The sequence below is a fragment of the Papilio machaon genome, chromosome 8 (assembly GCF_912999745.1).
Source record: "Papilio machaon chromosome 8, ilPapMach1.1, whole genome shotgun sequence".
NCBI lineage: Eukaryota > Metazoa > Arthropoda > Insecta > Lepidoptera > Papilionidae > Papilio > Papilio machaon.
This window is the reverse complement of record NC_059993.1, coordinates 4,007,291-4,022,195: the sequence shown is the minus strand read 5'-3', so window position 1 is coordinate 4,022,195 and position 14,905 is coordinate 4,007,291. Positions and strand designations below refer to the sequence as shown.

Sequence of the window (14,905 nt, the reverse complement as noted above, 5' to 3'; positions counted from 1 at the left end):
ACAAAAATATGTTTGTAAAAACATACGCATATTACCATCGGATTTAATATTGACAGTGCTGGCAACACTATCTATGAAGCTGGCCTCGTGAGGAATCGGCCGGCGGATAACAAGACAGAATAGTTAGGTGTCTGTTACGTCATGACCTTCGTGAGCCGTTGGAGTGACGTCGGCACGCCTACTATAGCCACGTGTTCTATTAATTAACATTTGTTCTACAAGCATCAAATTCGCAAATTCATGCACATCCAATTACATCAATATTTTAACTTAAAATTTGTTTTATAAAAATTAAACCTAATAAATAATTCAAATTACGTACTTTAGCCAAGGCGAGCGCGCGCTCTGCTGATTATACCTAGAAAGGAAATACGTTAATATAATAGTGATAAATCAATAAACGAATAAGTGAAGTCGGCAGGAAGGTCTAGGATCAAGGCTTGTGGCAAAAAGATTATCATGGGCACTGCCGAACGAGGATAAACCGAGGCGGAAGCGAACGGAGCGAGGCCGAGGACACGCAGCAATTCACAAACTGAACGCACCGCCGCCCGCAGCCCGTCGCCCGCCTCCCGCGCCCCGAACGCTTTTGACCAGCTCCCATGTGCCTAATTGTTCTTACAAAGTAAAGCACTTAACATGCCTTTCACCCAGAGATGTAGACAGAGATTACGGATTTTCAAATCGCATGAACACAGCTCTTTCGTTTCTTTTACATTCATACATCAGCATATCCAATTTTCAATACCATATTTTCTAAATGTTTTGGTTTAATTGCAGTTAAGACATAACCGTTCTACGCACAGGTATTGTTTCACATTTACAACATATATTTCAATGGAATACCCCCGCATCTTCTTTTGCTACTTAAAAAATATTTTATAAATTACAGCGAAATCCAGTTACATAAATATATAAAAAGATTTTGTATAGGTATTAGTATTAAAACGCGGAACGCTCATCAAAGCAAACTCTGGCTTGTGCCAACGTGATAGATGCACCAGCTGTCAACGAGATTTTGAAATTGTTACGTTCACACTTAACATATTTTAAATACAAAGAGTCGGAGTTTGCGAGTATATTATGCAACATTCCGGTGACACGTGAGGTGAGGTCGCAACTCGCAAGCGGCCGCGCGTCCTACCTGTGTACGTACGCATATGTACAATCCGCAACTTGGGCCACGCAACAAACCGACAACATTTGGCAATGTGGCCAATGGAAAGCACACACGTCGATAGCTGTGTAACGCCGCATAGACATTAATCTAACTGGGACACATTGATTTATAACAGAAACAAGAAACTGTGCCACCTCGGCCCTACTGCAGCTCGCTCCACATTGTTATACTAAGAATATTCAAACGCAACATTGGGACTAATACGATATTTAGTTGTCCCTGGACTATATTAAAATTTCATTCAGAACAGTCAATAAAAAGGTTGCAGGCCGGCCTCAATGTTTATTGACTTGTCAGCGCGATGACGCTCCACGATCGGCCGAGGCCCTGACTTCAGCCTAATATAAAACGTGTGAGCTAACTTCCTGTAAAATTTTTGAGTCACGCCATAATCAGCTTCGTTTAATTGTATCTGTAAATCCGATGGTCACAGTGCCGCATATAAGTGTTATATTATGTAAAATAAAACTTCCTTGTAGCATTATTTAATACGATTGATCAAATTTGATTACTAAATTTAAGAAATCAGTATTTACGTTTTAATCGTATATTATCTTTTAGAGTCATCTAAAGCGAAGGTTTAAAGATGATTTATTTAGATATTGATGATGATCCAGTTAGAATTTTATATAACTCTTGTATTGTATGACACTAAAAAAATTGTTGTGACTTTAATCAAAACTTTAAAAGTCTGGGTAGTTTCTACGAACTTCTTATTTATTAAAAATTAATTAAACAACAAAAATATACAAAAATAAACAACATGGACATACATATGACATGAGTAACATTATGCGCTAATCACAACTTCAAAAAGAACTAGTTGTGTTGTAGAGCCAACACATTTAAAAGCTGCGTTCTAATAGTAATTCTTTCCGCCACGTCATTTTAATTCGAAATTACTAGATAGTAGGACATTGCTAGACAATTTATTGTTTTTATTTAAACTGACTGTCGCAGCCAAAGCTATTTAAGTGTAGAATTGGAGTAGAATTTCTTTTACAATTGTAATTAAAAAAATTCTGTCATTGAAAATAAATTGAAGGATCAACAAGACATTTTTTATAATATATTAAAAAGTGACAACGAGCAAGCGGCTACCTGAATTCGCCGAAACAGCGAATCGACTGATTACCATATAAATCCGTAATTGCAGATGCGTTGCCAACCTTTAGTCAACGCACAGAAAGATAATTCCACTTCCTATGCGACCCCTGCTCCATCAAATCACCATCCTCTTCCCATCCTTTCCTTACAAGAAAGTTGGGGTAAGAAGAGAAAGAGGGCTAACATTAAGCCTCCGGCACCACAATCTATTAATCTACTAACATATTTAATCATATTGGATTATGCAAAGTAGCAATGAGCAAATCCGTTATCCGTGCATAAAAGGTGCTTTAGCTATTTTTTATTACTTAAAGTTATGTTCTCGTGTCTGTGTGGCAAGCCGAGCTACCCGAGTTGTTCGGTGTTGGCATGGAGAACGCGACCCGGTTCGCGATCGAGAAAGCATCTACAAAACTCGGTTGAGGCCGCGCACACACTAAAGAGGACGTGTCTTTGTATACAATTAATGTGTAATATAAAACCTCCTGCAATTCCTTTGTCAAATAAACGGACGAGACCGAGCCTGACTCACCTTCAATAGCACGTTTCCTGTTTCAAATCAAATACGGCAGGTTACTGACAAAATTGTAGATTTAATTTTTAAGTACTTTTAGAAGATCTGTTTTTTAAACATAAATCACAAAAAAATTGATATTACTAAGAGAAATGTTAATTATTTGCTAGTATGGACATAACTTTGCAGCGCTATATTTATAGCGAATAACGTTACATGTTTAGAAAAAAATTATACTATAATAGTTTTATATATTTAATAACGCGATACATGTTTACCTTATTGCCAAATATTTAGTTTGTGTTAAATATTAACGAATTTGTACAGCTACGTCCTAGGCCTTGAATTCGACGCCCCCGTTCTACTTTTCTACGTCTTACAATGCGTTAATCACCATATGCAGAAACCCGAACGCTTGGATTTCATGAGTTCTCACTCATTATATAAAATCATACATAGCGAAAAAAGACTTTATAAATAATTAGCTTTTACCTGCGACTCTGTCCGCGCGGAATAAAAAATAGAAAACGGGGTAAAAATTATCCTATGTCCGTTTCCTGGTTCTAAGCTACCTGCCCACCAATTTTCAGTCAAATCGATTCAGCCGTTCTTGAGTTATAAATAGTGTAACTAACACGACTTTCTTTTATATATAGGTATAGATACATTATATTAGCAAGAGATATTACCATATTTCTACTTACAATTATTATCATGTAGATGTGAATAGAAAACGGGGTCAAATTTGACATCGCAATGCATTTGATCTACATGGAGAATGAATGACGTTTAAAAAAATCTTTCAAATTAGATTTTTAATTACAGGCTAATTGATAACTTATATAACTACCGATAACTCGTTTGAAATACGAAAATCCTAGTTAAGATACTGAAAGGACTACACTTGCCACGATGATCCAAAATATAAGGAATGAAAGAAAGAATTTGTTGCATTAACATAAAACGATAGTGAGACATTATGACATTTTCAACGATTTGGTCATTGATTTCAAGCATTTGATCATTCAAAAACGTAACAAAATAAATTCATTTAATAAGTATTGTATTTATACTTTTGGCCGCTCTAGATCTAGGTAATTCATAAAAACCGACTCGTGCGCTTGTATTCTTTTATTTAAGTATGGCGGCCATCGGCTGCTTTTTCGGGTCATACGGCAGAGTAAGGGGCACAAGGTAAAAGATGGTGCATTGAATAACGACCTTAAGCCCAATAGCGATCTGCGACCGTGTCGCTTCCTACTGGCGTGGCGCGGAGGCGACAATGCCGGCAGCTGCTCGACCCGAAGGTGACGGAATGCCTAAGGTTGAGTACCATTCGATCGATTATCGCAAGCTGCGACAGCAATGTATAGAAAACTAACCTTACTACTTATTCACTTTGTAGTATAAATATTAACTTAAATTAGACTACACTATTTGTAATACGTAAATAAACCCTTGAAAGTGAGTTAAAATGCGAATGTATCGACCTCTAACCGTGGACAACTTTTCTTTACCGACGCGGTGCGGGCCGCCGTTCTAATAGTTTAAGCCTAAAATGTGTATAGACTGTCGTAAGCAAACGAGTCGGTTGCGAAAAGTCCTTAAGTCTAGCTAATATAGCGAAGGAAAGGTTTGTTTATTATTGGCCGAGAGCACGTAATTTATTGTGTCGACATGAGGAAACATTGCACTTCTCATTGCTGCAGACCAGGCCACCGATAACACGATATCTGGTGACCCTAAACCATTAAACGAGACTGATGAAGGTGAAATACAAATACACGAGTTTTATAGGTCAACTGTTGTCGAGGGAGATGGAGTGTGGGCGCGGCGCGAGGGGAGAGGTGCGCGGGGGCGCGAGCGAAGGGTGTAAGTTCCGCGGGGAGGACCCTGACACAGATCCTACCATATCAGTGAAGGGCTATGAGAGCCTTGAGATTCGGCTGTGCGTTGTCATCGATTCCTTGGCGCACCACGCCGTGTAACGCACAAAATGGGTCAACCGGCAAGTCTTCTGTAAGCAGCGTAACGTGCGATGTCCCGGTTTCAAGACGCTTCCTCGACAAATTAACTCTACTCGCGACCATATTCAAAGTAGGCCATTCCTTTATCCCCGATTACTACATATAGCGTCATGTTTCTAATTTCCTTTCTAGGACATCACCTTGTTAAGAATCATATGAACACATCACACCGTATAAGAGTTTAATTGGCTTTCATAATTCATAATCCAGTTTATAGTTGATGTATTGAAGAACAATGGCTCATCAAAATTTTAAGTTTGCAAGTATACATATAAATTGAGAGAACGTACGTGACCCGGTCTCGTCAGTTGCACGGGGCCGCTTTCAGCTTAGCGACGGCTCCGGTGAGCGTTGCAGTCGAATTGCGACACTCCTTACCTCCACCGCGTACATAGCATGTAATGGACTCTTATTTTACAACTCGGCTAATATTTACTGTCTTATATTCATCACATTTTGCAGTCGCACTTTACCTCACAGAATCATTGTATTTTCATTTTTTTAATATAATAACTTATAAATAAATGCAATAAATAATCTAATGCTTAATTTACTCGAGCGACGTAACATTTTATAACTCAAGCCTTGGCCTTTATAGCAGACAGCTTAGTGCTCAATGCAATTGACAAAATAAATATCGCAACATTCATAAATGCAAATAGCTTCCTATTTTATTAACAGAAGATTAGTATTAATGAAATAATTTGCATTTAAGGTTTTTAGAATTTTACTAAATTTACATAAAATAACTGTACCATCAACCTCGAATTAAAACAATTTCCGCCGAATGTAACGAAAATAAATCTTATATTTTATTCCAAAAGACTTAATATTCGGATGTTATATATATTCACTAAGTCTTTGAGACATGTATTTTTGCAAATTGATGAGTTTGGACAGACAAAACAATAAAGGACTTTTATCTAAGAAACTTTTATTTTAGCAAGAAGCTAATGCTCTGTGAAATGTCTATAGACGAATAAAAAGTAAATGAAACACAACATTTACACATTTAACTGGTTGACAATGCAATTGCCTAGGAATTTATTTTGTTAAGTTTGTAAAATAGTCAAAGAAAAAAAAGTTATTGATACAAACATGTCTGTTTTTAAAAATTCTATGATTAAAGCCTTATAAAGGTTACATAGGTTTGTTACAGTTTGTCGTTTCCATTGAATTCGGTGATAAATTCAATATTAATTATGAAAACGGCATGTTATTTTGGGTAGATAAATGTCAATGGCTTACCACACATCAGCCATATAACAGTTCATTAGTTACAAGTTAATAAGTAATCGAATACCAAATAGGCAAATAACGTGCTGACACGTTGCCAACTATTGAGCTATCACAGCTTTTATATTAACATTTTTATGTTTTCCTTAGATAAGAGTCACGTTTCTATATCGTGTGTTCTTTTAATATCTGCAAATGGCAAAGTATCGATAATTTTGTACAAAAATATAGAATGCGATCGAAAACGAAATGGCCTTGGACTTGTAAAACGCAAAAGCGATAAAATATCTTCTCAAATACTTCTTTACTACGTAATTCAAAATTCCAATGAATTGCTAAATAATAATTCCAAAAAAAAAATAAAAAATTTTATTAATGGCAGATTTTATAAAGAAAATACTTTCCCCTACATCAACTGTGGTACAGTACCAATGCTTTTCTTTGTACTCAGAGATTTCAAGCCTAAAATTATATTAATTACATTACTATTTATGTTCTCTCATCATCACTGGCCAAGTGGCTTGTAACTTTGCCTTCATTTTGTACGAAATCAAATATTTTGTAGTTTGCTATTTCGAATGACAATATGCAAAAATGTAATAACGCTTAAACGACATCAATGGCAAAAATTAAATCTATCAAGTTAAATCAAAAAGGTGATAAGTGGTCGTTTTATGAGTAATAGTATTGTAACCGAAATACACGGCGGCAGCAGCGGTAACCCAGTTTAGTTATCGCATTCCGCTGTCAACGAAACAGGAGCACGCCGAGTGGGCCCGGCCGAGATCACTCCGCTAAATTGATACTCTCTTGCGAAATAACCTCGCCCAACTTATTCAAACACAATCAAATTTAATGGAGACCGGCCACGATTGCGTACTCGTGCTTGCTAACGTTGTAGTACACGAGGTGTGGATATCGATTTAGACGCAGGCAACAAGAAACTTAACTTACAAATAAACTAACGTCCGAGATTTCAAAAAACAAGTGAAGGATAAGTCTCAATTATTGAACCAATCTTCCTGTCGTTAAGATATTGTCAATGTCACATAAATAGCTGTAAATATGAAAATAGAATAGTGATATTATTGTCATAGTATTGAGACAAAAATTAACTACCAATAGAATTGCGGAATTTTATTTTTTGGTATATTTTATTAAATAATATGAATAAGAAAAAGGAGTATTATTATGTTAAACCGTCAACTACCTACGTGAGAGACATTTCTCTGTGTACTAGTGACTTTGAGAAGCCCTGAGTTCAAGGGATCGGGTATACATAATGTATCTGGCCGACGTATAAATCAAGTAGGGTGAACCGAGTCGAGGCGAAGGAATACACGTTGACTTTCGTGCAACCTCCATGACGAGGGGACGTTGACCTCTGAGAAGCGCATCCCTGCGAAACCTTAACATTCTTCCATAACTATTATACACTGTATACAGGTACATATACTGAATATCTGTGTAGGTTTGAATGTCATGTATGATTTATATACATTACATTATTAATTGTAATGTACTGCATAATTGTGTTAAATGTGTATTTGTATATCATAAACTCTGCGTTTACATCCCTTCACACACTCGCTTCGTTCCTGGATAAAAATTATTCAACTTTTAGATCTGAATTACAACTAATGCAAGCCGTAATGCTTGTAACAATGTTGTAGAATAGTTGATGACGAGGGTATTACAAAGTAGTACAATGGCACTCATTGTTTATCAAATAAACGGTAGTTTGTTTGTGATAAATATTACTAAAGTTCTTCGAATATTACTAATGTGATACAACAAAGGACGAAGATTTTAAATTTAGAAGGCCAATAAAAAGGCAAGAAAAAATTGTAAAGTAAGAAGCGAGCGCTTTCCGGCATCGGTATTTTGCTACCTGCACATCTACCCACAGTCAGGCGAGCGTTAGAGCGAGCGAGTCCTTGTTCAAATATAATACGACTATCTTATTGTACCACAAAACATTTCCATGGTGTGTCCATGAAACAGAAACTCGTCGATTTGCAACATTTACAAATGTTTCTATAACATTTCAAAACGTACGGATAAACGAAATGCGATAACCTATAGACGTTACTCGTTAAATAGTGACATGAATAACACATTAATACATACACATAAATACAGTAAACTTGTTTTATACATAACGTTTAGACGTGAACAGAAAATCTATAAAATCAAGCGAACATAGCAAAGACAACATTTGGGGTTCGCTTTTTAGGGTAACAGTAACAGACGAGGGTGCGTAGAAATAAAGAGGAAACAGCGGCATCCCATTAGGCCAACGTATACGAGCGCGTTGTGGGAAACGGGCCTGATGTCCGTTACACAAAGTTAATTTAGATCTACATACCGAGGTGATTGGTTTATGGTGAAACAAACTAATGTCTGTAAATGTGACTCGATTTCTAAGTCGCTCCCTCTACTTGTCGCTCGACGTTTAGCTTACACAACAAAGAAAGTTATATACGCATGCGGGGCAAATTAACTTTCGCCGTTTGTAGCATTGCTGTCTAATTGATACTAACACAACATTATCGGAAAGACTACTCTACTTAAAGGTGAACGTATCGAGGTTAACACGGACAGACGAAGATCGCAATATCTTTCGACATCTATTCACAATCAATTGCATACCTGTTTTGTTTTAACAAAATCAAATAACGACTTAAACGACGCAAAGTCCTTCGATGAACATAGCAAAATAAACTAGTTCCGCGTTGACTCCAACAACCAAAATAGCTCACCTAGCTAAGGCCATTATGTGTCTGTATAATCCAATTTTCGAAATCAGTGGCACCACTTCTTTTACACAAATCACCACGCGTTTATTGTGAAGCGGTAAGAGTTCACAGTGTACGGAATGGGATCACGTTTGACAGTTTCACTTCACCGCATGGTTGGATGTTCGCGTGAGGTGGCGTGACAGACGTCCGGTCCGCTCGACGTGTGACGGGCGACTGACTGATCGAGTTTGGGAGGCGCGGCGGCGGCGGCGCGGCGGTGCCGGGGGCAGGCGAGGGCGGAGCGCCCGTCCGCTCGCACAGCGCCCGCAGGACAGCTGCGCCGACCCTTTCTCTACACCATCTCCATTGTACCGGTGAAAGCTTAAGCCCGCTTGCATGCTGTTCATAATGCTCAGCTTAGCGGCAAACCATATTAGTACTTTTACCACGTTTTTTAAAGTACTATCGAAAGCTGCTGTCTTCTTAATTGCTCCACAAAATATCCTCATTTATATTTCCTCTTATAAAAAAAAAAATATTGAAGGTCAGGCATATGAAAAGGTGAAGACCTTTTCATATGTAATTTATCACACATAAGAAATGTAACAATTCCATTAAAGATGAATAACTAAATGTTGAGATTTAATTGACAATTTATTAATATTATGCCCAATTATAAACAGTTTTGGACAAAAATTTTAATAATCTAACGGGAACAAGGCCATACGGTCATACAGAGAAACTGAAAAAACAGGCGGTTTAGAACTTGCATTAGTACATTAAGTTCACGTTAAACGTCCTGTAAGTCGATAACTTCTATGGTCGGAATACCCTACGTAATAAGTGTATTGTAAACTTCAGAAGAGCTACAAATGTTATTGAACACTAATTTTTTTTTCTATAAATTGTTCGTGAAGTTAATTAAATCCCGAGGAGGAAAGTCGGTGACCGCTTACGACTTATTAACAAGTCCCACTTCACTCCGATCCAAGTAGGATTCTATGACATAACTAGCAGAAAGAATAATTTACACGTTTATAACTGCAACTACAACTACAAATATATCATCAGATAGAAGATAATCAGTTGATTCAATGATAATTTTGTTTAAAAATTTGTCAATAGATGGGCTAAAGCAGATACGCTAGCGTGCACTTTCCACGATTAACTTTCTTATTTACAATCGAATTGACCTTTCCTTTTTGTAACATTCACATGCAGTAAGTGGTTAACTAAAAGTTCTCTTCATAGGAAAAAATTTGAATAATAATAGTTGAATTTTCATATTAAAAAAAAAACATGGCAAACACCTATAGACAAAATTTATCAATATCAACACAAGCTATGTACCATGAAAACAGATATATTATGTATAGGAAAAGCCTTAATGGATGATAAAATTCAGAAATAATGTGGAGTCCTGCGGTACTGATTATAATTGAAAAGGAATAACTCGTAACTTTATAACGGCCAAGTTTAATTTTTAATACATTTCAATACTATTTAAAGAAACATCCCACACTAAACCAAAATTGTTTAGGCTATTCATTGTCATTGTATATTGCCATAGCGGACGGCAGTAGCGCTGCGTTCCCATTGGCAGATTGTTTCATCGGTTTCTCAAGCCCCTTCCTCCCCTCACGTATCCGTTTAAACAAAAGTTTTAGAGCGGCAGTTGAGGTGTGCAAACGAAATCAGTCAGATTTTAGTTGGCGATCGTAATGAAACCAGGCTTAATGTCAAAAATCCCAGTTTCTGTACCTTACATTGAAGATAATGGTTTTTCACTTCACACGAAAACATATAATGACAAGCAATGCAGCAAGCATTTGATTCTAAAAAAGCATACTGACTTCAATTCACTATGTTACAAGTGATTAAAGTTAGTATAAAATTAAATTGTTATCACTAAAAATCACCAAACAGCAAGTTCTGTATATCGAGATATTGTAATTTACAGCTCTATAACCTGAAAATAATGTAGGTAATATAGTAAGTATTAATAGAGAGTAGTGCAACAATCCACTGTCGACTCTCGCGATCTTCACCAAGTGAGAAAGCTCCTATCACACGGTGAAAACCCTATGGGCAACGTCATAGCTGTCACGCATAATATAAAGTACCTGCAGCTTTCAAAAATCGCCGGTCAAACGAAACTTCACGATTGTGAAAGTAACATGCACGATCAGAAACGTTGAGACGCTTAAAGGATACGACGTCGCGCGGCGCTCGGATTAACAATAATCGACTAAACAAAAAATATCGATAATGTCTCGTGGGTCGTAAGAGCGTAACGCTGCAGTGAAAGTGCATCGCGTCGCCATTGTGATCGCGCAGCATTCGGAGCATTTTCAGCGGCGCAGAGAGAGCATGAAGCGGCCAAGAAAGCGCCAAAAAGCGGGAGATGGCGAGGTAAAAATTTGAAAGCCGCCACACAATGGCGCGTTGTCGAAATTGGAAAGTCGAGTGGTGCGCGTCGATTGCATAAGCGCTCTTACGGCGCCGTGACGCTGACGAAAGGCTCGAGTGACGTCATCGACACGAAAGTGCATCGGCCGCCCCCCCGGACAGCAGCGTGCAGCGCACGTGCACCACTGCGCTTCCTGTATGAGACTTTCTATTGGGAAACTGCGGCAGCGGCCCTCTCTCCCGTCCGTTGGGAAACTTGACTCTCACGGGCCGATCGACTCCGAGTGAGATGCATCTGATTGAGCAACGACGCAGACCACTTTGCCGCGCGCTTACACAATCGAGAAACGGGTCGTTTGTTTCAGTAATAGATTCATAGATTTAAAAAAAATTGTGTACACGTGTTATAGCGTATATTACTTTTGTAAAAACAGATATTAAACAAAAATTAGACGTTGCGTCTGCCTGTTAATAATAATATAATAAATTATTTTAAATAGAATGGGAGAGGTAAATGTTGTATATCAATGTTTCGCCAGTGGAAACTGAAAACAAACGGTTATACTTACACTTTTGTGGCGCGACGTGCGCGAAATACCTGTAACAAAAATCATTACATTAATACAAGAAGGGGTACAAAGATTGTACCCCTTTTTAAATAAATTGCTTGAACGGATAAACATGAAATTTGATGTTTTCACAATTAAAGTACTTGAGAAGAAGGGCTGTAAAGCTATTTTTAATCAAAAAGGAAAAATCTTTGAATATTTAATTATGGTCGAATTTAAACGACCACTACTAGAAATTACAAACGCATTTTAAATCAAATTTCCAACAAATCAATAAAAATGGATAGACAATACAATACATACATACAATACATTTGAAAAAAATATATTCAAATATCAAGGGTTTGTTAAGTTCGAATAATTATGATCATTTTCGTAAGTCGTGGGATTTATTCTAATAAACCGCCATATAACAATGGTATTACTGTACAAATGTCATTCTGATTGACCAATAAGTAAGAGTTTAAAAAATTGAGGTCTCCACTATGCGGGACGCTCCTCGAAGGAGTTCATGGTTGAATGGAACATGTACAGTATTAAACTCTCGCTAAACATCTTAATATAGATCTTTGCACGCGGCAATAAGGTTTATTATCCAATGTCGAGTTAAAGTAGTTCCTAATTGTCAGATTGAGAACGACTGACGACCGTTTAATCAATTTCATCACTAAGGTGATATAAATAAGGTTGGTTATAGTTTGCATCGTGTCGACATTCAAGAAGTAGGTTGACATAACTCACACCTAGATACACTTGTATATAACGAAGATTCATTAACTATTCGGCTTTAGATTTTGTGCAATCAATAATTAACCTTATAAAATTTAATAAGAAACTATGGTATTAATAAACAGTTGATTTTTTACTCTTCTTATCCGTAAAAACAAACGTTTTAGAAGTAAATTTATTAAACAACGATTTTTTTAAAGAGGATGTAGAATAGAGTGCTGAGAGTTTTAATTTTATTTTTGGGATTCCGAACACAGGTTAAAGACTGTAGCGCTTCTCTGGAAGTTGTTTACCCTTTGACAATCCAAAAAAAAAAAAAAAGGTAAAATGGTTTTCATTGCTAATAAAAGTCTACGATAGCTCATAATCTGGTGATGAATATTAACTACATTCTGAAGTAGTACCTGTTAGTTTTTTTTTTAAAAGTTAATCGGTAACCATTATATGTTATTCAAATACTAATTAATATTTGAACTGGCAATTGTGAGTTAAATTTCTAAGGATTACAGAGGTTTCGTGAAAGTTGCAAAGTAAATTAAAACGAGGTTCAAAAGCAACGTTCGAATGCTAGTTTCCTAGGTAATAAATAGAGTCAGAAAAGCGAGTGGTTCGTGCACTTTCTAGCGGAGCGGTGGGCACTAGTTACGATATCTCGAATGATATAATAACAGTTAGCGCGGCGCCAGCGCCTACGCAGCGATCTGCCCAACCGCTACACTGAAACCGAGGCGTAGTGGCCACATTTATTTGAATACATTAATATGTATGTTGAGATTGTACATGTATTACAATTATAAATTATACCACATCTTTGTTAAGCTAACTTGTACATAATTAATAATCTAATCAAATAACAATCAGAGAACATGTTTTCTTGCATTCTAATATATTAGTATTGGATGTAGGCGTATGCACAAACTAGAACTTAATCTTAAATTTAAAAGCAGGACAAAATCAAACAATAAAAAATTATCAAATAAAAAAATAAAAAATCAAACAAACAAAAATATAAAAAAGCACCAGGAGCAGAGTTACGGTAACACATAAAAAAATACAATACTTATATTATAAATAAGAATATTTAAATGGATGGATGGATAGATAGATGTTTGTTAGAAAGTATCTACAGAACGGCTCAACGGATCTCGATGAAATTTGGCATAGATATAGAAAAAAAGTCTGGAAGGACACATAGGCATAATTATGTCTTATTTAATCCCGCGGACAAAGTCGCGGGTGACAGCTAGTATGCTAGTAAAATTATAATGTTTATTAGAGAATATGAAACTGATAGGAAACCATTTCATGGCAGATGCATCGTTGCAATTAGGTTGCAAAAGAAATTAGGTAGTTGGTGATTATGAAGATAGAGATTGTTGATTGCTCTTGGATCTCTAATAAAGTACTCGATGTTAAATCGCAAGAGATCTCGCCGAGAAATACGTTCACCGTCCTAGATGCGCGGTACTTTCGTTTTGAAATCGGCTCGCACAATTGGCCGTATCGAGACAGAGGCGGCGAGCGGCCGAATGGTGGCGGAACGCATTCCAGCGTTTCTAATGTAACCATTTTTTAAACGATAATGTGAAACTGAACGTTCTAAAATTATTACTTTTAATATATGATGATTTATCAATACAAAAATCTTTCAGGCGTTTTCTTGTAAGGCCTACGTAAAAGGTTATATTTATACATACCCCCAGCAAGATATGTGTAACACTTTTACCAAATGTTTAAATGTTGTTATCACTATTAGTCATGTTAAACAGATGTAACAGTTTTCATTTCTTTTCAATGTCGTATTTAAATACGATTTACAACTCAGCAGATCAACGTAATCGTTGAAAATATCAGTTTTAGTCGCAGTTACTTTCCTTTACGTAATAACTTTCAATATGATTATCTAATCTAGACTAGGCTATTTATTATAAGGCCTGCTATACAATGTCTTAACAATTTACATAAAATATACCGGCATTGTTGAATATAACCAGACGTGTAATTAAAAATTCGAAGAAAATTATTAATGTTTCGTATATACAGAAAAAACTACATGAATATTTTTTTTCAATTTAGAAAAGAGGATTTGAAGAACATTTCTTAAGTTAAGTTCCAAGTCCGGAGAATCAATGATTATTTTGGAAAAAATTGGCAAGGAGTACCAACCATAGATAATGAGATCAGGGATGAACAAAGGAATATGATAATAATCTATGTTCCTTGAGACATAGCGCAATTTTTCATTTAAATGTAATATTTTTATTTACTACATAGTTATCAGACACAAGGCCTTAAAAGGATTAGCAGTTGTAAAACTAATATTCAATCACTTACAATTCTACAAAATCTACATACATTTAGAGTTCTTTCAGCAATTTACAACATTAAATATA

General features: G+C 36.4%; 1 protein-coding gene across 3 annotated transcripts in view; it reads right to left on the bottom strand.

Moving 5' to 3' along the window:
• Window positions 1-14,905, bottom strand: part of LOC106720763 (protein roadkill) — a 42,310-nt gene that overhangs the window by 18,572 nt on the left and 8,833 nt on the right. Inside the window, exons 1-2 of one of the 3 annotated variants that reach the window (XM_045678953.1) lie at window positions 11,784-11,812; window positions 323-358 (exon numbers count right to left, since the gene is read on the bottom strand). Coding sequence is in view for 1 of the 3 variants with exons in the window: in XM_014515540.2 (XP_014371026.1) it covers window positions 323-358; window positions 8,827-8,840 (50 nt within the window). In the remaining 2 variants the exon portion in view is untranslated. Of the gene's footprint in view, window positions 1-322; window positions 359-8,826; window positions 9,037-11,783; window positions 11,813-14,905 lie in introns of those variants that run through there. The other 2 variants (XM_014515540.2, XM_045678954.1) reach the window with 2 other exon arrangements.